Source organism: Centropristis striata, chromosome 12, assembly GCF_030273125.1.
Source record: "Centropristis striata isolate RG_2023a ecotype Rhode Island chromosome 12, C.striata_1.0, whole genome shotgun sequence".
Classification (NCBI taxonomy): Eukaryota; Metazoa; Chordata; class Actinopteri; order Perciformes; family Serranidae; genus Centropristis; species Centropristis striata.
In genome coordinates this window covers 27,658,884-27,684,144 of record NC_081528.1, presented here as the reverse complement: position 1 = coordinate 27,684,144, position 25,261 = coordinate 27,658,884, and the positions used below count along the sequence as shown (strand labels likewise).

Below are 25,261 nucleotides of genomic sequence, written 5' to 3'. Positions count from 1 at the left end.
TGCGACAAAAGTCAGATATTGAATGACACTGGACCTTAGCTGATTAAAAAGTTCTTCTGTGATGCTAGGGTGAAGATGTAAGTAAAACAAAAAACAAAATACACGTAACACCTTTTTGTTTATGAAATTCCCTCTTCACAAGATATATATTACATCAGTCTGGACAGACGTGGCTGTAAACTGTAACTTGACTGGTGGCGGAGACAGACAGTTCTGAGGCAGTAATTCTAGTGTTTTTGGTGTATGGCATCAACGGCTCATAACACTTTGATACCTATGTGGCTCAGTGACCACATCTTTGGTGAAGACAACAGTTAAAGGGGTTAAATTAAAGCTGTAGCAAATTCAAAAACTGTCATAGTTATTTAACTTTTATCCAGCAAATGAAAATGCATCTTTAGCCAGATTTAGCAGAGAACGTGTTATCAAGTGGCCCTGCAGTAATAATAGTTTTCTCAGCTGTCTATGTGATATATATGATAGTGCTGCGAAGGGCACACAGAAATAAATGACACATTTTAAACTCATTTAGCCACATGCTGAAATCAGCTTTGATCCACCTTAACACATGCAAAGAGAGGAGAAATTACGTATTGGTAAGTTTAAAAACTTTGTCGTGATCCCATCAAAGAGCCCGGGTGGTTGTTCCCTTATTGGCCATCTGCCTGTGTGTGCAGTGATTTGATTACCTCAGAGCTTCATTAGGATAGAGAGCCGGGGAGCTCCCCTATCCTCCCTACTCAAGTATAGAGTTACCTTTGCACGGAAGAGGCTGCATTGATTAGCCATATGCCTGAGAGGTGGGGGGGTTGTAGCCTCACCCTGTGCCATCACGATCACCTCTGGGGGACTGAGAGCCGGGGAAGTCGGATGTGCAGAGATATATTGTGTATGAGATACTTTTCCCCCAGTGCATCTTTGCATTAAGATCCTATCTCTCTTGGTTACCAACAAACAGTGATAATCTGGACATTAATATGGGAAGCCATGGCGAGGGTTTTCCAGGAAAGATGCAGGAAACTGTGTGTCAATCAGCAGATAGACATGTCGTACTGGTGATTGCTGAAGATGCCTAAAGAGTTAGTTGTGAGAATTCTCGAGCATGTTTTAAAGCTTGTCTTTATCCTCTTTCTCTCCCCTGTTGTCACTCTATCTGGCTTATTCCGCTTCAGTGCCCATGTGTTTGTTTGATAGACACACAGTGTTCCTGTCCGAAGGAGCTCGATGGAGGTCTGATCTTTCTATAAACATACCTCAGCTCCGTCAACATTAGCCTCTGTTAAAGAGCGCTCGCTGATTATGGTTTTGATTACATTTTATCAGCTTCTCTGTCAGCGCTGCTCCCTGTACGCAGCCGGCTTTGTAAGAATGATGAATGGCTCTTTTAATTGTTTCTAATTGATAACTGCTCGGAAAGACTTTGTTATGAAACACCGCCAATTTAGTAACACCGATACACTGTAGTGCCTTATTAATTCTCTCCCGTCTGGCTCGAGCGCTGTGCAATAGAAAAGAACTCCGTCTGTGCGTTTGTGGGCCGACTAGGCTGTAATAACTCTGCATGCCAGTTTTTAAACACTCTTATTTTTTATTCACCTCCCCTTGTCCCAGTCTATGGTGTGTTTAAGAACTCCACACCTTAATTGTTTAAAACATTACAATGATTTCTCTGCTGAATTACTACCCTGCTTATGTAGCTGGGTAAGAGATGGCCTATAACTATGTTACAGCCTGGCTTACATGTTTATCATAATCATTTATGATGAGGTAATATTGGATGATAAATCCTCATCCTCTCGCCCTTTGGCAGCCATGCTTGGGCTCGTCTCCGCTGGTGAGCTGCTTGGTGAAAACATTTGCATACATATTGTCTCACACCTTTAGATAGACTTTCTCTCACCCACTCTTACGCCATATCTACCCTTTGAAAAGGTACATTTAATTAATAAAAGAGGAAATGAAGGAAGCAGGAGGAGAGGAATGTAATGAGGAAGGGAAAGTTGAGGGAAGGAGAACTTGTATGTGGTTGTTGGTCAGCAGGCTTTTAGACTGAAACACCAGTGAACTGTTTGGTCATCTGGTATTTATATAGGCTATTTAAACAGGTGAGCTTTTGGAGTTGTTCCCACCTGCATTGCCTGTGGGACAAGTTTTAACCTGTCTGCCTGTGGTCATCTTGTGCAATCGCCCAGGATTTAAAGGGATAGTTCAATTTTTTGAAGTGGGCTTTTATGAGGTACTTATCCATGGTCAGTGTCTTAATTACCTAGATTGTGGTTGGCAGCAGGCAGGAGCACCGGCACACAAGCTAGGTAATGTGCTGCCGTGAACGGGGGTAGATGTATTTTAGCCACCTTGAAAAAGGTTAAGAACATGAGGAGTAAATAGAGGATCGACTGAAGAGTATATTATGTATATTTCAACATGGTCTCACAGGAATCCGTGAAATAGCCACGGATTCCCTTAACTCAAAATCCGTGGAATAGCCACGGAATCGCTCACATTTCCGTGAAACTGACACGGATTTCGCTACAATGCAAGTTAATGACAGTCATATCCCGTGGCTATTCCAACATACAAAGTGATTATGTACATTCACTGAGTGAATATTTAGAAAATAAAACATATATTTCTTGCTAGAAATGTGATCAAAATCCATTTTTATGCAGAAACTAAGTCAAAATATTGATTTTTTTCACTTAAAATGAGAGAACATGTTCCATGTTTTTTGTTCTGACCGCCGGAACTTGAAAGTCACGTGTCTTGGAACAAACCAATAGCCAAGGGATATGACTGTCATTAACTTGCATTGTAGCGAAATCCGTGTCAGTTTCACGGAAATTTGAGTGATTCTGTGGCTATTCAACAGATTTTGAGTTAAGCGAATCCGTGGCTATTTCACGGATTCCTGTGAGACCAGGTTTGTATATTTATTATTTCTTCACAGCTTTACCTTGCCTTATGACAGCACTGTTCGATAAACAACTGAAGCTGTTATGTTCTCATCAAAGCCATGAGATTACATTGAAAAAAAAAGGCTAATTTTACCTTGCAGAACAAGAGAGTTGCTGGTCTACCTCTGACTAGATTGTTTCCTCAGTTATTGTGTGACTTTGATGAACACAACCTCCGGTGATTTTAAAATCCCTCTCTTTTCCAATGGAGTCTGGTGACTTAGAAGAAAGTATAGATAATGGCATCAGTTGCATTCATGTTAACTTAAGCAGGGCTGTCATACTGCAAGGTTAAGCTATAAAAATATTATAAATATAGCCTATAACTGATTTTTGGGTGGCTAAAATGTTTTGCTGCTGCTCCCATCTTCAGCGTTCTCTGTTCTGAACCCCTGTAACATGACACTTTGATCTTTCTCTTCTGAAAAAGTGGCAACTGATAATAAATAGGAAAAAACAAGAGACAGAGAGATGTAGGGATACAAATAAATCTAAAGAAAAGGAGTGACTAAAGGGCCAAATGCATTAGACATGACCGTTGAAGCACCTTGTTTGACACCTCTGATTCACTGCAGGTTGGCAGTCTGAAGCATTAACACCAAAGCACTGCCATGTGCATTTTGTCCAACTGTATTTCCTGTTCATAGTGTGTTGATAGTCTGTTTCATTGTCTGGCTGTTTGAGAAAACTTTCACAAACCAGTTGACTTCATGAGCTGCTAAATGGTGCTAAAAATACAAGTTACTTTCATGTAGAACTGCAAATAATGTAGATTAAAGTAGATTTGTCTCAAGTCACTGATGCAGGAAAAACATTTTTGCTACCCAAGCTTCTTGTTATCTTGAGTTTACAATTTTAAAGAAACAATTACCGGTTAATAATGTGTATACTCAAGTGTTGTCTCTCAGTAGTCACAAAATGGTTTGAATGCGTAATTTAATCTTCCCTCACAGCTTTTTATCCTTTCTCCATCATTTTGCTTCTTCTCCACCTCTACTTTTCCCTTTCCCTTCTCCTGCATCGCCTTCACCGCTCCCTCCATCCCTACAGTGCTCAGGTTGACAGATGTTTGGCTGGCTGGTCTGTCATAATAACTGTGGTGCTGGGGTCTCAGGTGGCTGGCGTTGGCTGTTCTTTGACTACTTCACAGCCAGGACAGGACAGGGCAGGACATTTCCTGGGGCTATGGGTGATGGGAAGGGAAATGAGGATACGAACAGGGAGGATAGGAGAAGCAAGAAACAAGAGTTTTAGTTTATATTATGATGCCTTTTACATAAAATCTTAATACAAAGAGTTGTTTCATCTTCAAGAGTCTTCTCATCAGACGGATAAAGTTGCAAAGTCAAAGAGCAGAACTGAGCTGACAGTGAGCACTGGACTTCTTTAAATGAATGCTAATGTTGCTTTCTGTTAGCTGGGTCTGTAGATAAGCCTTTAGTTTGCCATTTTATCTTTTTTTAGATGATGATATGTCAGTGTTGTTTTTACAGATTGTTGCTCTGCCCCCAAGTGGCCCAAAAAAGAATGATCTTATTGTTTAATACCATCACACGTCATCCCTCAACTCAAATTAATGTTTTTAATATATAGTTCCACTCACATACAAATTGATCTGCTAAGCCTCTACATAAAATTTGGCCGAAGGTTCATAATCTTTTGATTTTCCCTAGCATCAGTTTCAGAACCCATTGACATTGGTCTGATGAATTTTCTGGAGACCTGAGCCAATAGTTTTTGGTTCGGGTTTCACATTGTTTCACAATTAGCCAATTTAGGTAAATTAGCTAAGCTACTAAAAAGCTTAATTGTCATTAATGACAATGGGTTCTGAGATTGCATTTTGACCAATGTCTTCTGCCGCTCTGACTGTTTACCTGCTGTCAACCTATGCCCACTCAAATGTGATTGGTCAGTACTACTCGGTCCACAAACAGAAACCACAATGCTTCTGATACCAAAATGTGTTCCTGTTATATACAGATTTTTCATTCATATGCTGAATGGAGTTAGTTAGTTAATTAGTTAGTTAGTTAGTTAGTTAGTTAGTTAGATTTGTTTATGTTTGTTTGTTTGTTTGTTTGTTTGTTTGGTTGGTTGCAGGAGCAAATATAGAGGATATGGAGAGGATATAGCATATGTAGAGGAAACAAATAAGAATGCTGACAGTGAATGTTTTGCAGATATGGATAATGTAAACAATTCCTCTTTATGGTAATGAAAACATAATCCAGGCAGCGTCCCGTTTCCTACAAACGTGAGTTATATCCAGACATCATTTTTAGGAGACAGGGTTGATATATAAGATTAGAGTGTGAGGTGACAGGAGGAGAGAGGTGACAGGCAGAGAGAGGTTGCAGGGTTCGGGGAGAGAGGTGGCAAGGGGGCCACAAACCCTTCAAGCCAGTAGGAAGCTGTCTCTGCTGAGATTTATAGGTTCTCTGGGAGGCGGACCTTGCACTTCGCTGTCAGCCTCTCTCTCTTTATCTCTCTCTTGATGCACACACCGTTTCCCAGTAAGATTGATCCATAGTTTTCTTAAAGAAGACAGGCAGCGGAGTTTGATATGACAGCAGTAAGAGATGTAGACAAAGAATGTGCCTTGTCTGCATACGCTGCATACTGGTGGTGTTATGTGTTTATCTTCACTGCCCTGTCATGGCTGGAGGTGTTTTCGTACTTTTTTGATTTCATAAGAGACCTTTATAAATGTCTGGCTCTCCGAGGCAGATATAGACAGACACAGGAAAGGACAGGCGGACAGGCACTCAGACAGGTCAGTTTCAGACTGGATGAGACCTGCAGTAAGCCCTATATCAGCCTGGCTTTGCTGTCTTATTGGACACTAAGGCTCTCCAGTTTACATCGAGCTCCGTATATCCAACCACAGAACGAAGTGAGAGAGTTTGGGGACATGATTGATCTTTGCCAGCAATATTGCCTCTGTGGATGGCAATGATTGGATTATGGTGTTTTGAGACGTGCTTGTGATGTTTACATGGGCTGGTCTTGCTCGCTGTAATTATTGATGACAAGAGACGCTCACAAGGCTCCTTGCAGAAATATAATCATTTAGGCTAATTTGTGACAACATGAGTGTCAATTCTGTTCATTTCATACCACTTTATTAATTTGGTGTCATTGCATTATGAATATCAGGATTCAGTAGTTTATTACTGCCACATCATCATGATTCATAAATGATATTTGTCTGATATAGCTCAATAAAACAAAGACAGAAAAGGACAAAAACAGTCACTCAGAAAGCACAACATGCCGCCTAAAACAATATCTATAATCATAAAGGAATGATAAAACACATTTTGCAATAGGTCAAATCAAATCCAGCACATAATAATACCATTGATAAAACTTGGAGGAAAATTTGCAGCAACATTAAAACTACCTACAGATGTATGAAGTGCTTCCATTGCATCAAAAACATCTGCCGTATTGCACAATTATGACAGATTTTCTGCAGGTCTTTTGCATGTAGGTAACTTGCACATAGACTTTGTGAAGAAACGACTCAGCTCTGCTAATGAAACAAGGTACAGCAGGACACAGGGGGACTCGGTGTGCACCATGGCGCCTCCTCCCCAGCAGCCAACAGCCCTGTGTGTTTCTGACAGACAGACAGTTATGTAAGAGGGGCGAGCTAAAGGTTGTCTTGTCTCCTGAACCACCAGAAATCCACACAGACACAGCGAGCAGCGGTGAGGATAGGTGGCCCTCTCGCCTGCTGATTATAAAGGCTTCGTCATGCAATATTAAAAAATGGTCCTCTGTTCCACTTCAGGGAGATAACAATGCATCAGCCTAAATATTATGGATCTTTGGACATGAAACTCACAGCCAAGGCTCGACCACTCGAAACATCTCATCAGCGTTATAGGAATCACAGTTAAAAATAAACAGCCCTAACCTAAAGCAGTTATTAATAAATGGGCAAAGTTCAGTGCTTGATGTATGAATAATTATTATGGTCTTCAGGGAGCTGTCCATGTAAAATTAGATTGCTGATTGCCAATCTAAATAATTAACGGCAGTATGATTATGGGAAGCGTAGTTCACTATGTGTTCCACACTCTGCAGGCTTTACAGCTGTCATATGGCAGCTTAGAAATAATGAGCGTTCAGTATGGGAACATTGTGTGGGACAGCATGGCATGTTGCTACCTGCCCAGATGCTAGCAGCCGCGTTAACGGTCCTCTGTCCGAGCCACTCATCAGCCATAAAGCTGTCACGGGGGAGACAAGATGTCCGTGCCCTGAGCTATGGGACCGAGACGTGTCTGTAAGTAAATTAGTTCACGTGTGTGTATAACTGTGCCTCTAGGTGGACAGACAGCCTTGAACCCAGGTAAGCGCTAATGAGTTCACCGTCTCCCCTCAGGCCGGCTGCCACTCATAAGTGCTGGAAAAATAACCAAACTACACAATAACACTAAAGATTTTAATCATCACTCCTGAGGGAAGGCTGTGTGTAGGCAGACACCCTCAAAGTCACTTGAGTATGCAACTAATTTTCATGCTATTAATATAAATGTTATATTGCTTTTTTTAGTAAAGGCAACTTTTTTACTGTAAGACCTGAATCAAACCTGCAGATTCCTCAAATAACTTTATATCACATCTTGACAACCAATAAAATAAATAGTCTTAAATTATTTTTAAAGCCAGGACTTTTTTCTCCAAGACTCCCCACACAAAGTAAATACACATTCATGTGTTTAAGTCTCATAATCTTCGGATTAAGCCACCTGAACCAAACTTATCTACCCAAATTACCATCAGCTTTATATTTTAAGACTTGGTTGTATTTACTTGAAGTCCTGCAAGGCTTTCCCATTAACTGTGAGCTTATATTTGTTTGACACGTTGTCCAGCCTGAGAAAACAAAAATGTTTATACACTTTCAGACAGTCTCCGGTCCATCATAGTGTTGCTATTGGTTGTACACACGAAAAGTGACAGAAATAGTTGTGTCTTTTCTATTTTGTTTCTTTTGTTTAATTTCAAAAGTCCATTTCTTTACAGCATGTATTGCCACCACACCAACAGTGTTAAATAAGTATCCAGTCACCACGTGGTTATTTGCGTCTCCATACATGTGTGAGTGTATTCACTATGTAATTCACTACTGTATATTGTGATTCCATTGTAGAATACTGTATTTACTATGTCAACTTTACTACAAAAATCACTGCTCTTGTTGCTCTGTGTTAAAGCTCAGACACAACACACCAACAACAAAGAACTAGTGGCGACTAAGGCCGACTGTTACAGCGCCTGTTTCAGAGCTGAAAAGTGCACAGTGAAAAGACGACGATGATGGACAACTAACACACATGTTCTGCTAAAAATTAACACTCCTTACCAGCAGATGGCACCATTTTTTTTTTCATTCAAAAGGAAGACTAGAAGTCTTAGTACAGCGGATGTAAAATCTAGTGCTATGATACATATATGAAACAAAGCAGTGTTTTCATACTATTTTCTCACCACTTAAAAGGTTTCATAATAAAGTTTCCAATCACCATGTCTTTGAAAATATTTGCGTTTGAAATGATAAGATGAAGATGAAAGTTGAGAAGAGCGTTCTCGACTTTAGTCTTTCACTGCATTTTCTCACTTCTGTTTCTCTTTTCCTGAACTGATTCACTAAAGCTGAACAGCCAATCAGTCTTGTGCATTGCAGCTTTAATTACATTACATTACATAACATGTCATTTAGCTGACGCTTTTGTCCAAAGCGACATACAATAAGTGCATTCAACGTGAAGGTACTAGACTTAGACCACAGAAATCAAGTAAGTACATAACTTTAAGAGCCAACTGCCATCGCTACAGGAGTGGTATATGTTAAAGAAGAGAAGAAGAGAAAAGAAGAAGAGCATTTTTTGGTAACGCTTTATATTAAGGTCCTTGTAATAACCATTAATTAACAAGTAATAAGGCCCTTGTAAGTCCTTACAAGATGCTTATTAACATTATTGTGTGTTTATAAGCTTATATAAGTGTTAATAATGGCATTACAAACACCCATGACCCACCCATTATGTCTTTGCCATGCCTTTATTAATCTTGTTTTCTTTGCTTATTGATATTAAAATATACTTTATTGCTCATCTATTATAAGTTAACTATAAGTTAACTATGCTTTTTGCAACTACCAGATCTAAAGCGAGAACAATGCCTTATTACTTGTTAATTAATGGTTATTAAGGACCTTATTATAAAAGCGTTACCCCTTTTTTTTTTTAACAAAATAGCAGTCAAAGTTTTGGTATTTTGTTGTGTTTGGAGGACCAAATGTATATACTGTAAGATGCAAACTCATCCATATGCAGATGTTTGAACTGTGGTGAACACCTACCTTGAGGTTGACCAGAGTGACCATTGTAAGGTCAGAGCCAGTCATTATACAGTAGAGCTCCTGAATGCGGAGCAGAGCAATGTGCCACACCTGACTGCCAAGCAGTCACCTTAAACCAAAGACCGCTGCTCAATAGTAAGATGTGGCTTGACCTGAATTATCATCACCATCCTCTCTCTCTTCCGTTGAGGCTTATAGTCTCTCGACCCTCCCTCTCTCCCCACCTGGTATTCAGCGGGCAACCAGACATTCTTGACATTTTGCAAAGGTTGAAAGACAAAGAACCTTTGTCTCCTAATAAGGCCGCGCTCTACACCCCACCTGAATGAGAATACTGGGGGAGAGAGAGGGCGGTGTGTTGTGTGAGGAGGTGTGCATGTAGGGTGGCGTGTTTGTGTGTGATGGTGAAGGTGGCGGGTACATGGGGATACAGTTGGGAGAGAGAAAATGCAAATGAGGATTGTGAACGGGTGGGTGGGACAGGAAAAAGGAAAGTTTCAGGTAGGGAGAGACATAAAGGTGTTGGTGTGTGTGTGTGTTTGTGTGTGTCTGTGTTTGTGTGTGTGTGCATGCAGGTAAGAGGTGTGGGAGGAGGAGGTTTGGGGACTGAGAGAGAAGAAAAATGAACATTGTTATGATCAATCCCCTATCTGTAGGTTGAGAGTGATAACAGTTTCCGAGGCTAATGTAAGCTATTGCTGTGAGAAACACGGCAGCGCACCCTGATGCTTCGCCCGCAGTCACACAGACAGACTCGGATGTTCTTACAAGAGAGCGATATTCTCCATCACTGCAGGAGCTTGAAGCGGAACTCAAAACACCCAAGGTCCTTCTGGTCTCTTCTCATCTCTCTCTCTCATCCATCACACCCCTCAGCTCTACCTCTCACCTCCCTCACCGCCTCCCTCAATCTCTCTTGCACCTTATTCCTCTGCAGTTCTCTCTGTAAAAAAAAAAAACTTGCTCCAAAACAGCTGAAGCGAGAGGAAAAATAGTGTTCTAGTGAGAGTAAGCGAGGACAGAGGTGCACTGAGATGGACAGGTTTAAATAGTTAGAGCAAGCCACCTGGTCAAGCACCTTCCAACCTTTGGTTCAGTCGCTTCTTGTTTTCCACTCCGCCGGTGTCACTTTGAGTTATCTCTCACCGTATTCCTTCCACTTACCATACAGCTGTGGCCGTGTGTTATGCAATGTCCCCGCATTGTCTCATTCACAGTTTCAAGGCACTGCCATAATGCGAAGGCGCTGAGTTAAAAGTGAGAACACAATGGTCTTTTTTTCTGTTTTGTCTTAACATTACATAAGCAATAGGTAAAAATATCTGGACCCATCTTTAAAAGCAGATGGTGTGGTTATGACATCAGGCTCGTTAAAGGCAGCTGTAACTAGGAAAAGCCAAGGGTTGTTGTGAAGTACACTGCCTTAAATCCTGTTTCCTCTGCTAACAAGGACAAGAAATGTTCACCGTCTGTGTGTGAGATGAGAACAGAATAAAAGTATGTGCTGCAAAAATCTTTAAATTCTCCTCTCATAGTGTCTTGTTTTCCTCTATATTAATCTCTCTCTCTTTCTGTGTGGGTATTCTGTCACTCACTGGAATGTGGGCAGATATGGGATCATATTCAGACTTCCAGATTCATTCTGCTCGCGACTCAGGAGCCAATATTAGCCACGCGGTCGTTGTTTTACCCATGAGTCCGTTGCCTTGGAAACGTTGCATAAGAGGGAGTGGGAAAGCGGGATGCCCCTTGCTGATTGGGAGACAAGGTGGCAGATCGCTCTTCCCTCTCCCCTCCTCATCTTCCCTCTATCTTCCTCCTGCATCTTGTTTCTTTTCCCTCCACCCTACACTTGTTCTAACTGTATGTGTCAAAGCACTGGAGCTCCAACTGTCTCCTCATGCCACGTGTTGAATCAACTCACCACCCAGCAGCTTCAAATAAAGCTCAAAAACAGCATGGGCCCCATTTACATGATCTGAAGCGTATCGTCTCGGTGCACTGTGCATTTAGGGCGTGTCCAACTCTACTTAACGGTGCATGATCTGATCACAAAGTCAGCATGAGGGGCAAAGGGGTTGTATTTAGTCTCCTAATTATTTAATAGGTAATGAATGAATTAAACAATCAAAGTGTCATCTCACATTCCCTTTTGAAATGGTGAATTTGGCAAATTGCAGACCTTCTTCCTGCGTAATCTCCCAATCCTATGTCCATAGCCTGTATATAAAGAGTGGATGTAGTCACCGTGACATCACCAATTGGTTTGTGGACTGCCCGTTTGTAGTACCGAATTCGGCCATCTTTGTTCTTTGATACCCTAAGAGACCATCATTTGGACTAGGGAGGAGCGAGGGGTGGATTTATCGGCTCTGCCTGAGAACTGAGGAGTAGCCACGCCCCAAATCATACCCTACTTTATCATCTATTTTCTTCTAAATGGGGCCACAATTTACACAATTAACATCATATTGTCTTGAAGAAGACTTGAAACTAGCAATAACACCATAATCTTGCCATGAGCATTTTTACTGAGGTAATAAATCAAGAGAAGTAGTCTCAATTTGTATTGAGATAGATAGGACAGGACTTCTTTTGCAACCAATGGTGTCGACCCCTGCTGGACTTTTGAAAGGTTGCAGGCTTAAGGCACTTCCACATTCTCTTACCTGCTCGGACTGAGAGGTTGGCACTTGCCTCAGTCACATCAACAGCCCCATTCGACTGCTTATGAGCAAATGCACCTACGTATTGCCTATTTAGCTGAGGAAGAGGAGTGGAGAACAAGAAGAGTGTACGCGCATTGTGAACTTGTATTTGTAGGTGCATCTTACTTTCTGAATATTGTGCCCTTTAGTACCAGGAAAATGCAGTGTCATTGACTTTAGACCCGTTTTTGTTGGTCAATTGCTTACACAATGTTGTCGTGTGAAAACTTAACTAGCAATGACAGTTGCGCTGCACTGTTTTGCACCGAGTGTAAGATCTTTTATAGTCTTCAACTTAGCTAAAGCTCCTGTTGGAAGAGTGACTTATGGGCCAATTAGACACGTTTGTCTGCACAATATAGTTACACACAAGCACCTGCATAAATTCTCAAACAAGCACACACCACTCCATGAGCTGTGTTGTGTGTCATCCTTGGCTGTGGGAGGCCTTGGCTTGAGTCAGGGAGGATAGTGCTTTGTTGAATCCACTGAGACCTCATGTTCAAGACTGCATGACTTAGCCTTCCATGGCTCCGCCATATAAGCAAGGCCATGCTGTGTCTACATACCATGAGGATGAGAGAGACGGAGGAATGGTGAGGGAGGACTGCGAGTGAGGAAAGGATGGCCTTGGTTTTGGAGACAGGACCATTTATCTTCTGTATCCTCACTGACTCTGTTTTTTGCCTGCTTTAAAAAGAAGGAAAAAAAAGAAACTTGATCAAACTTGACACATAAAACTTAATACAGTCATTTTGGAGTCTGACTGGAGTTTATCCAAAGATGTCCAAACAACACACTGTTTGACATACCTGTGTAGGCAAAAACAGAGACATGGTAAGTGATCTGAACAAATTCAGGGCTCCTGTAGGTTCCACACTTTCCAATGCAATAACCCCAAATTGAGTTTCTTGTGTAATTTGCATTTTTTTTCTGCCATGTAGCAAGCCAAGAAAAGAGCAGGGTGGGCAGCCCCTGTGTGAGGGAGCTGTCTTAATCCATGTGTTTAGCAAGCACCATCTGCTGCTTTTATTCAGATGGGAGTAGAAATATTTGGTTGATTAGGAGAGGATCTGTGTAGGGTAGCTGCACCGTTACCACCGGTTACAAGGGACACACATGCTTGATTCTGTCAACTGGTGTCTTGGAAGGCAAACAGAACAAAGACACAGACATCGACTTGCAACTGCTCAAATAAGTACATGTGGTACATGTCAATGTGTAACAACATACATGCTTAACACACAACAATAGCGTGGAAGACACCATGACACTCTAGAGAAAAGCAGACATGCTGATTTAAATTAGTGCAAACACATTAATGTTCAGTGAGGAAATGGTAAAGAAACAAGACAATACACAACAATATAACCTATATTTGGCCACCATTAATCAAATCTACAGAGACTGTAGGAGTTAGTCTGAGCTTCAGTTTGAGTTTAGCTCAGCTGGTCTTTGTTTTGAAGCCTCAAGTTTGGCATTTTGACCGTCACCATCTTGTTTTTTTGAAGCCAGAAGCATAAAATGTATAAATAATAATGGCCAGAAGTGGCCATAGTTATATAAGAGGCAGCTAGCTAGCTTGGTTAGCAATCTGTAATTCATGTAGGGTTGCCAATCGAAAAACAGAATCGTCCCGATTTTAGAAACAAAAGCACCCGTCCAGTATAACAGGGCGCTTTATATGACAATTTACGGTAAACTTGTTCCCAGGCCTCCTGCTCTGTAATCAATGAGCTGACAGCATAATCACACACGAGTATGACGATACAGAATACGATCATCCCATCGGTCGAGGAGAAGATAACAGAAGACAACAAAGCAGCATGCGTAGGTTACAACTGACACAGACACCGACACTGCTTTACGGGGCGATACACCTTTGAGCAGCAATGCCACTAGTACTGCTCCGAGAACAAAAACAGAAAAGAATGCAAAAATACTGAGGAATGGGAAAAAGGAAACACTTGGGTGGGGAAAAGTGCGTGATAACATCTATAACGCACACTGCACGGTGTGCCGGCGCTCTTTTTCCGTAGCCCACGATGGACTGACTGATCTGAAACAACATGCCTCCAGTACTGTGGTCACACCATCTGCACTTTAAATTTTAGTGCGCAATTACATTGCACTTTACGGTAGCCCGTTTGTCAGCTGCATGACTCCAAAATAGCCATTCAATTGTATTCATGCTGCTCCAACAAAATAAGTACATCAAATTGTTATCAACAAACTCCAGTGCATTCTTGAAGACCAGGTCCCCATGTGTTCATGACATGAATTTAATGCCTTTTTACTGAACCAATTTGGAATTATGGAATGCCAAAATCTTCCAAAATGGCAGTTCAATTGCATACATGCTGCATCAGCAAACTCCACTACATCTTTGAAGAACAGGGCCTAATTGTTATTTTGTATTAAAGTGAATTGCTGGATAATAATTTGTTTTCCATGTATTCATGTCACACAAAAATATGCATCTAATTCAATTCAGGTTTGAGTCAAATCGTTATAATATAATTTCACTCACAAAAAAGGGGCTAAAAAATTTCACCACGCCAGGATGGGTGAAGGCAATCAGGTCGGCCGGCCCTGCCAATGAGGTGTCCCTTATTTATTTTTCGAGGAGTTGGCAACCCTAAATTCATGTTAACTGTGATATTAACTTTATTGAGAAAAAAGGCTTAAAAAAACGTTCTTACAGGAAAAAATGAACAGCTAACTTCTTATGTTATCTTAGTACAACCAAAGGCTGAACATTTTTAAGCAACTGAAATGCTACAGTTACTTTCATGAACTAAAAACACACAAAACAGGCCTCTACCCTGATAGGTTGATAAAACCTATCCTTCATCGTCTAAATGGGACCATAATTTACATAATGAGCGTCATGCTGTATTGAAGAAGACTTAAAACTACTTTAGATTTAGAATTTAGGATTTAGAACATTTACGGATTAGGAAAATGTTTACTGACTTAATAAATCAATGAAAAGTAGATTTATTTTCATGTTGACTTGTATGTAACTGGATGCAATTGGCACTTCAGCATTGGCTTCACTTTTCAGACTCCATTAACTTTTTTTATGCAGTTTATGGGTAATTCATAGCTTTGTGAAAGAGATAATTCAGGTTTAATACACTAAGTAATGCTGGCTGAACTGGAAATTTCAGGCTGGTTGCAGTTTACCACAGATTACATACTTGTTTTATTCAAATACCCTGTCCAATTCTTCAGGCTTATGTGCCAGCTTTCTATAACTTAAACAATACTGGGGTTTTTCTCTCTCCAGGTGCTGATCTCGGTGGTCTGATGGACCTGGACTCTCTGTACCGTGGTGTGGAGCAGAGTATCAACCACACGCGAGCGGGGCGGATGCGCAGACAGAGCCTGGACCGGGCCTACAACATCGAAGTGCTGCTGGGTGTCGACGACTCGGTGGTGCAGTTTCACGGGAAGGAGCACGTCCAAAAGTACCTGCTCACACTCATGAATATCGTAAGTACTAAGACAAACACACAGTCAGACAGAGAAGTAAATGAATATATGTCAAAAATAATATATAATTGAATTAGGCAGCTGTTATGTAAGATTATTTTTGGAGCCTGTGACCTCAGCTTACATATAACAAGTGAAGGAATAAATGCATATATCAAGTGCTGTACTTTTGAGATACTGTACTTGAGCATTTCCCTTTTATGCAGTTTTAAACTTATACTCCACAATATCTTAGCAGCAAATGTTGTTCTTCTTAACCCTTAATAGGGCACTCATTGAAATACTTGCAAATTCCAGATTTCAACCCTAGAGAATATTGGAAGATATTACATAATACCAGAATGTGTAAAAAAAAAAAAAAAAACATACAGACCAGGGGGAGGGGGGTAATATTTTAAGAAAAAAGTTACAAATTTATGACAAACAAATCTCAAATTAATGGTAAAAAAGCTACAAATGTATGAGAAAAAAAATCTCAAATTAACGGTAAAAAAATCTCAAATTTGTGACCAAAAAATCTCAAAGTAATGGTAAAAAAAGTTTACGAGATTAAAGTGGTGAATCTGCGAGAAAAAAGTTGTTTTTCCTCCAACTTTTTTCTCGTAAATCTGCGACTTTTCTCGCACAGATTTGCCACTTCAAATCTCTTAAATCTGCGACTTTTTTTCTTGCAGATTTGCCACTTTAATCTAGTAAATTTGCATCAGTAGTATTATTAGTATTAGGACCCCATTTTGATATCCACTGAAGATACCAAATATAGTTATTCGCCCGATAAAGGGTTAATCCACTAAAATTATCGAACAGTCTTAATTACAATTTATATTTTTATACCCTTCCTGTCCATTGAAAAACAAAAAATGAATTACATTTTTTCTGTGCTTTTAATGTTTTACGAGAATTCTGAACTTTCTGAAAAGTTGATTTTGAGATACTGTACGTGGCTCTTACAGCAGAGCGACACTACAAACATATGATGATTTTATAGAATATATAATATATGTCAGCTTAAACATCTATAGCAGGAAAATGCAACATGGCCACTAATGCAGCAGTAATTTTTATTTAAAAAACATCATATATGAAATAGTTTTAGGACCATTTTACTGCACTTTTGGACTTTTTATGTACATTTTGCTGAAAATACTTACAAAGGCTAATTTTACTTCAGTAAAGTTTTGAATGCAGGACTTTTACTTGTAATGCAGTTTCACAGTATGGTATTAGTACTTTAATGTAGGTAAAGGATCTGAATACTTCTTCCACGACTGCACATCACACATACAGTACAGCCTACATCACACAAACACATAAATGCATCTTCATGTACACCCACCAGCCCAAATGCCCAAAAACGACATTTGTTGTTTGGATTTATTTTTTTTAAGATAAAAAAAAAAATCATAAAATGGGAAAAGTCTTTCATTTGAGTTAAATGGGAAGTAAGTCACAGAGAGGTCAAAGAAAGAGGGTACCACACACACACACACACACACACGCACACACACACACACACAGCAACTGAATGAGGATTCAATTCCCTTCCTACATGTTCTCATCCAGCAATCAGCCGCGGGTAATCCTTTCTTCTCTATCTGAATATGATGAGATTTCATTTGTTTGAGTGAGTGAGTGAGTATGTGTGTGTGTGTGTGTGCGTGAGTTAGGTGAGCCCTGTGCTCTGAAGGGGCTCCTACATATCATTTCATCAGGCTTTGTGTCATGTCATCATTCATCGTGAGTGTGTTTGTGTGTGTGTGAAAGAGAGAAAAAGAGTGCGAGAGATGCAGAAACAGCAGGCAGTATGCTTCAGGCCACAACAACACTTAGCCAAGCACTCAAACTCCCAGGTGTGTGTGTGTGTGTGTGTGTGTGTACATGCACTTGTGTGTTGGTGTGACACCGAACACACTGCAGACTTTAATCTTTGCAAATTAAACCTGTGGTGAGAGTGCTGTTTGCACGCATTTGTACGTGTGCGAGCGTTCGCGTGTGCCTGTCTGTTTGTGTGCGTGCTCCTGTTTGCTTATTCGCTTGTATAGCGACCCACTGCGCAAGGAGCCAATCTCCGACTGTTAAGCAGGTGCAAGCATACAGCAACAAATCCTACCACACCTCTTTGTCTCAGCTCAGCGCTTGAGAAAGAACAAGAGCCGCTGTGCTCTCTGCCTCCCCTTTTAGATATTTGTTAGACAATATAGGAGAAGGGAATACGCAGCCCTGTCGCAGCCCCCCTCTAATCTGTGGGGAAGAGATAGAGAGACAGAGGGAGAAGGAGTATTTTAAACAGCGCATTCGGAATAAATTACTGACAGCCAGATAAACAGAAATAAATAAATAAGGGCTGCCTCCCACGCGTGGCATCTGGGCGACTTTCTTCTTGAAAGTTTGCTTTGCTCACTTCAGGATGGGTGTGCTCTCTCTTTCTCTCTCTCTATCTGTTATTTCTTTACCTCTCTGTCTTTCTCTCACTCTCCCAGTCGCTCAGCAGCACCGAGTCGCTCCACGCTGAGCTCTTTTGCATTGTTGCTCCTCCTTGACTTGGGTAGTTTATGGCAACAAATCCTCAACAATGTTTAAAAAAAAAAAAAAACTTTATAAGTATAGTGTGAGTGATAAGACAGGTTTATGGAAAGGCATACAAGGTAAATTTAGGATGAGGAGAGAGATTTGAGAATATATATTTGCCACAGCTGCCCTATAAAGGTGTTCACACTCAGGCAGGTTTTTGTGTTATTGTAAAAGTGTGTCTGCTTTACCACACAGTGAATTAAAGGCACTGCTCCAACATTGTAAAACCACCAAATTTATGTCATGATGTCTCCTCACCTCTCCCACTACAGTATTTTTCCTGCTTCCACCTGTTCTTGTCTCCCTAAATTCCTCTCCCTGATTCCTCTCTGTACTTCCAGGATGAATTTGAGTGCAACTAACAGAAAGGCTTCTGTACGTGTGTTTACACTTCCAACACACCTAGAAAAGGCGTGTGAAGTGATCCTCTGTCTTTTGTTGCAGCAGCTGTTACACTGTTGTACAGCCACCTTCAAAGGATAAATAAAGCGCTTGCATTTCAGTACAAAAGGTTATTCTGTAAAACTACAATCTATGTGTTGTTTGTCAAAGTTTATTCTCACTCATCTATTGTGCTTTTTTAATTACTCTCTGCATCTTCCTCCTCTATATGTCTGTCAGTCTGTTTGAATGACTGCTGGAGTGAGCCATGGGTCAAGGTGGACAGTGTGTGTGTGTGTGTGTGTGTGTGTGTGTGTGTGTGTGTGTGTGTGTGTGTTGGAGGATAGGGGGCGGTACTGCTGTCTTCAGGACATCAAAGCACCCCCACAGAAAACCACTAAATCCTGTCTGTGAAGTTCAACGGGAGTGTAAAAGTGTGTGTGTGTGTGTGTGTGTGTGTGTGTGTGTGTGTGTGTGTGTGTGGGTATGTGGAGTTAAATGTGTGTATTGGTTAATTCTGCTTCCCACTCATTTCCCATGTGTTTACCTCCATTGCACGTATTAGTTTTCTTCAATTGCATCACTGGACAAGAACGGGTCCAATCATGTGGTTTCACAATCTATCAATGGATGAGAATGTACATGCAGGTTTTTGCTAGATTTAGTATGCCACAATGTGCAAAAAGCTTGAGTTTTTTCCAAATAAGTTCTGATCAGACTGATCAGTTGTTTCTTGTTAACTCCAATTCCTGAAGACTTCTCTCCATTTTCTCTGGGTGGCACAAGTTGTCCGCTTAGCAACTTCTTTTTTGTTGTTGTTTTTGCTCTCTTTGGCAATCTGTACTTCTTCTACTGTTAATTGACAGCTTAATCTACACCAACACTGCCATCTTCTGACCAAAGTATGTTAATGCAGCTTCGTTTACTTGCTCTAAAGCGGTTGATGGAAGCGTCCCTAATTTGCTTTTTCTTTAATGCAACATTTCAAAGTTTTGCTTAAAAGTTCGACTTTTGACTTTAATGGAAACATGGCTGTTGAGTCTGGATATGACTGAGCCTCCAACATGCATGGCTCTATTTCTCTGAGGATCAACCTAGTGTGAGCTTCTATTCTCTTTTCAGAGTTTTGTTTTTTTGCTTTTTTATATGGGAAAACCATCCTGACTAAAATATTAATAGAGCAATTTTACATACTTTAAAATGTCTTAATCCAGAAAAAAGGCAAGACTATTACCATTGTCGCATCGAGAGATGGAGGAAAAAAATGCAGCACAAAAGGGTAAAATGAAAATATAAAATACAGTAAAACTGATTTGGGGAACAAAGAGAAAAAGCATAAATTTGAAGGGAAGGAGAAATGGTTGGCCAGGTAGCTCTGTTGTGTTTCACTTGGCTTCAGATAAAACATGAGGCTGATATGAGCTCTTGATAACAAGTGCGTTGTGGCATCAATGATGTGTTAAATCCTGTAAAATATGCTCTGTGCCAAATGCCAAGTGGAGGCCATTGTGCGGTAATCTTCCTGTGGCGAACATCACCGTGATAGATCGAGTGGCCAAAAGTGATCTGTCTGTCTACCTGTATGTCTCAACCATTAATGGAGACCTTTAGAGACGTGCCGCTAAGTGTTAATCACACTCTCCGTGGATATAAGTAGTCGCTGCTGGTGAGAGGGTAACAGGTGTGTGTATGTTTAATTTTAATGATGCATATTGGCACACTGAGGTGTATTTTGTCTGCACCTTTGTACCTCCAGCATGTGATAAGCATCATTTCTGTATGAGCTGTCTGGTAGTGGTGCAGATCGTTCAGTTTTGTCTTTACCAAAGCTCCTGCAGGCAGTGAAAAGTCATATTAATAAGTGGTAGGAAGAGCTGGAAAAGGAGAGATAGTCCAGGTAATAATAGACACCTTGTTAGCTGGAAGTGTCACAGATATGTAAGGAGCACTGTCAGAGTGAGCGCTCAAAATTCTGGGTCTCAGTTTTTAAATATTCCCATGTGTGTTGACAAGAAGATGTAGAGAAGCTGTCCAAAGTCTTATCTAATTTATGTAGCACTCTAGCCAAAATGTATTTGATGACTCAGTTCTGTCTCATCAGCAGCTGAGAGTGTTTTTAATGCACATTTTCAAAATGTTTTCTGACAAATTTTCATTGCCTATTAAATAAAGCCTAATCTCCATGATGAGTTGATTTAAACATAGTGGATGAAGCACTAAGTGTCCCTAAAGTGTCCCTTTATAACACAGTTATCATGTATATATTTTAAGCTTTTATGAGCTTGTTACTGCTATGATCCTAATAGTGTTACTAAGGGGGGAAATTTAAGAAATCCAGAAAGAAAAGAATAAATTCTAACCTTATATGTCATTTAAATATGTTACGTGAGGTGTTATTGTACCGCTAAATCTAAGTGTGAACCTGTGGATGAAGTGCCAGCAGCTGATGAAGTGCAGATTAAAAGTAGCAGACAGAACCGCTGCTCTTCTCTCTCTTGTTCTTGGGACTCCAACTGAACTATCCCTCCCTAATTCTCTCTTTTTTTCTTTATTTTGCGCTTTCAGCATCTCTGTGCTCTTTTTCCTTTTCATGCTTCAGATTTTAATTGACTTGCTAAAACCCATCGCTGAAACAGAAAAAAAACATTTGATTAACAGGTTGTTAATGCACACAACAACAGCAGAACTGAAGTTATTAATATTTTCTGATGCTGCTAACAGTTTAATAACATGAGTTTTGTTTGTAAACATGAGAAAAACAGGCCTATATTTTCAATTATGATGCACATAAACAAACAGAATCGTTATTATTCATAACTAAACATTTGAATTATACCTATAATAAATATGGTTAAACACTTACTGACCTCATTATTCTTCCTTGCTCGTCCTTTGCCGATTTTCTCCTTTTTTTATTTCATCCAGCCTTTTGCAGTTAAGTGACAGGCCATGGCTGAATTATTTAAATGCTAGTAATGATTTTGTGCCTTGCTGACCTCTGGGCCTGCACACACACACACATGCACACACACGCAGCTTGGCGCATCTAACCTACCTTAGATACCTAAGCCTGTGTGATTTTCGTGTGTGTGTGTGTGTGTGTATGCATGCACAGGTAAGCACATTTCAGTGTATATGTGGGTCTGTTTGAGATTCAGTGTTGGGGAAGTTACTTTGTAAGCTACCAATTACTTCACTAGAAGAAGATGAACTACAGTAAAGCTATCCTAAGGAGAAACCTAGTTTGGTAAACTAAAGCTACTGTGGAGAGAAAAGATAGTTGAAACAACTTAATCAAAAAAATGATCAAATTGACTATGTACATATACCTCAAAACTGTAATGCCTAATAAAGTTCAGAACGAAAAAGGAAATATGACATGTCGTATCTGACTACAGATGCTACAGATTGATATCATTTTTTATATACCTACCATTTAGTAGGTATTACCAATGTGTGTGTGTGTGTGTGTGTGTGTGTGTGTGTGTGTGTGTGTGAGTGTGTGTGTGTGTGTGTGTTTCTCATTAGAGTTGACCTTGTAGTGTCGGGGTCACCTGGAAGTCAACTGCTCCTAATTGGCCTAACAGTTGTCAAGGAAACGGGCTGGATCAGGCCAAGTGTGAACTGACCCACCCAAAGTGTCCATGTCATCTCAGACAAACAAACACCGCTACACACACACACACACACACACACACACACACACACAAGTCATTATGTGCCACTTACTCACGTATACTCCAGCCTGCCAAGATAACGAGGGAGTGAGACAAATGTTACAGAATGAGACAGAAATACCAGTCGGTAGCCAGACAGACAGGAAAGATGAAGACTGCAGACACACATACAGTCTCTCTCTCAAACACACACACACACACACACACACACACACAGGGTCAAACTTAGAAGACAACAGAACTCTGTCTTTGTTTGGTGGTTGCTTAGCAACATCCAAAATGTAGAACTGAAGGTCGCTGAGAGAAAACTTTTCCCTTCCCGTCTCCTCTCATGTCCCTCACTCTGAAACCTGTCCCTACTCCTCTGTCCTTGTTTTCATCAACTGAAGCTCATTATTAAATACGAACCGTATATTCATCAAAGTTGTCCCTGAACTTTAAATATTGTTTATATTATATTCAGTAGTGGAATGAAATAGGTTTATTCACAGGTACAATTTAAAATCACTTGTACTTGACTTGCGCGTTTCCATTTTAATGTTACTTTATACTTCAACTTAATGACATTTCAGATATTTTACTTTTTACCCCACTACACTTATCTGACAGCTATAGTGACGAATGACAGTGCAGAATAGGATTTTACATGCAAAATATATCATCAATTTGTACAATATGATGCATTATTGAAGATTAACGCTACATCAGTAGACTTTTACTGACGAAATAAGTGTCAAGATAAATCCCTTGATACGTTTTAGAGAGTCCAGGACATGTCAAAGTACTACAGAGAGAAAAGTTGTACCACAAAAATTCTCTCAGGAATATATCCATCGGGAATATGTTTCAATTATAGTCCTGTAGGAATTACACAGGTGTTGTTGCACAGGAGCATCACTTGACAAATCATGACGTTTTGACTGGGAGGAAGTGTAAGATTTAGTGTTTTTGACCCATGCAAGGAATTATAACTCAGATAATCTCAGCTTCTACTGCATCAATTTTGTGCATATCTGAATCTGTCTCATGCAAGTTAACCAACTTTTTGAAGGTGTGATGCAATGAGTACTCTTTTAATGTGGTCATGGCCTACATTACTACAGTTCCTTTCCTTTACATAATGCTCTGTTCCATTCACTATTGAAGGTCAAAAGTCCCAGAGTCCCACAGTACTGTCCCAGACTAATAACAGCTCCCATTATAACTAGTGTTCCAGCTTGGAAAACCCACACATGGATGCCCACAAGGTTTGACATAAATGCAACTTCCACTGAAATCGCCAATTTTATTTCAATGACATTTGGCTACGTTTGCAAGTTAGCTTAGAATCCTGGTTTCAGAAGTTAAATTAGTGTATTGGATTTCAATGCTGAAAATCAAACATAACTTTATGTTGAGGTTTCTGAAATTAAAGCTTAACATTGTAGCCATGTTCATATGTTGATATGTTGATGTAATCAAATAAATGCATTCCAGGCAGTTTGTGGTTAACAAATTAGGATCCTGAGTGGAAGAATCACTCCACTGGATTTTTCCTAATAGGATGCTGGAATTTCCAACTACACCACGTATGGAACAGAGCATTAGGTTACTCCAAACGTCTCCTGTCTTTTTTTAAAACCTGCAGCTCTACGCTCCATTTGTTTTCTAAGAATGCATCGTTTCCACTCCCTTCTAAGCTCCTTCTCTTCCCTCACTTTGCCTCCATGCTCCCTCTCCCCTCTCTGCTCAGCTTGCCGTCTCTCTCCCTCTGCCTCTCCGTCTCTATTTGCAGCATTCCTCAACTCTTTACCTTTCTCTCACTGGGTGTGTCTGCAATTTTGTTCTTCATCTCTGTACCTCTGTGTGGGTGGGTGTGCGCGCGAGTGTGTGTGCAGCTTGTGTGTGTCTCTTTCTCCACAGCGTGTCCATCAGCCATCTCATTACGGCTGTCTGTTTTTACATCCCTTTGCCTCATTAGGCACCGCACACAGCCACTGAGGACAGCAGGCCTCAACTCCTGCGCCAATTTACCCCCCTCTCTGTCTCTCTCTCTCTCTCTCTCTCTCTCTCGCTCTCTCTCTCTCTCTCTCTCTCTCTCTCTCTCTCTCTCTCTCTCTCTCTCTCTCATTCTCTCTCTCTCGCTCTCTCATTCTCTCTCTCTCTCATTCTCTCTCTCTCGCTCTCTCATTCTCTCTCTCTCGCTCTCTCATTCTCTCTCTCTCTTTCTCTCTCTCTCTCTCGCTCTCTCTCTCATTCTCTCTCTCTCTCTCTCTCTCTCTCTCTCATTCTCTCTCTCTCGCTCTCTCATTCTCTCTCTCTCGCTCTCTCATTCTCTCTCTCTCTTTCTCTCTCTCTCGCTCTCTCTCTCATTCTCTCTCATTCTCTCTCTCTCTCTCTCTCTCTCTCTCTCTCTCTCTCTCTCTTTCTGTGCGTGTGTGTGTTTCGCCAGTATAATGCTCTCTGCATCTCCCTTGTCACATATTACTTTGTTTCCTTGCATTAGGCGCTTTCCTTCCTTAGCATCTTTCTTCACTCATCTCCTCTCCATCTGTGCTCATGGGAAACTGAGTTCCTTGCACTCTCCTCAACTTCCCGTCCTCTCTTGTTGGGACCTTGTTTTCTCTTCTTGTATCTCTTATAAGATCTTTGCTCTTTCTAATAAAGTGGCTTTATTAAGCTTTATTATTATTATTATTATTATTATTGTTATCTCACAGGTTTATTATTTGTAAGTACTGGTTGAAAGTTGTTGAAAGAAAATTTACATTTGCAGTTTTAAAATATTTTATTTATAACTTACTAACATTTATAATAGTAGGCCTGGTTGTTTGTCAGTGAGAAAGTATTTCACAGGATCATATGGAACTTTTGATATCTAAAAAAAAAACCAAGACTTGTGCTATATATTATGTTAAGTTGTGTTCTTATATTATCCCAAATGTTTCCACATTTTCAAACTCAGAGAAATCTGTAACTTGTAATTAAAACTCTGTAATTAAAATATTGGTCCGTTTCATTTTGGTCGCCTGTCAATGATGCCATAAACTCTTTGTATATGTTTCAGCATCGTAGTTGACGCTGTTATTAATTTACGTTTTTATCAAGTTAAAA

At 40.3% G+C, this 25,261-nt stretch overlaps 1 protein-coding gene across 1 annotated transcript in view; it reads left to right on the top strand.

Moving 5' to 3' along the window:
* Nucleotides 1-25,261, top strand: part of LOC131981750 (A disintegrin and metalloproteinase with thrombospondin motifs 2-like) — a 136,853-nt gene that overhangs the window by 85,040 nt on the left and 26,552 nt on the right. The window contains exon 4 of the mRNA XM_059346189.1: nt 15,334-15,539. Within this exon, the coding sequence (XP_059202172.1) occupies nt 15,334-15,539 (206 nt within the window). The remainder of the gene's footprint in view (nt 1-15,333; nt 15,540-25,261) is intronic.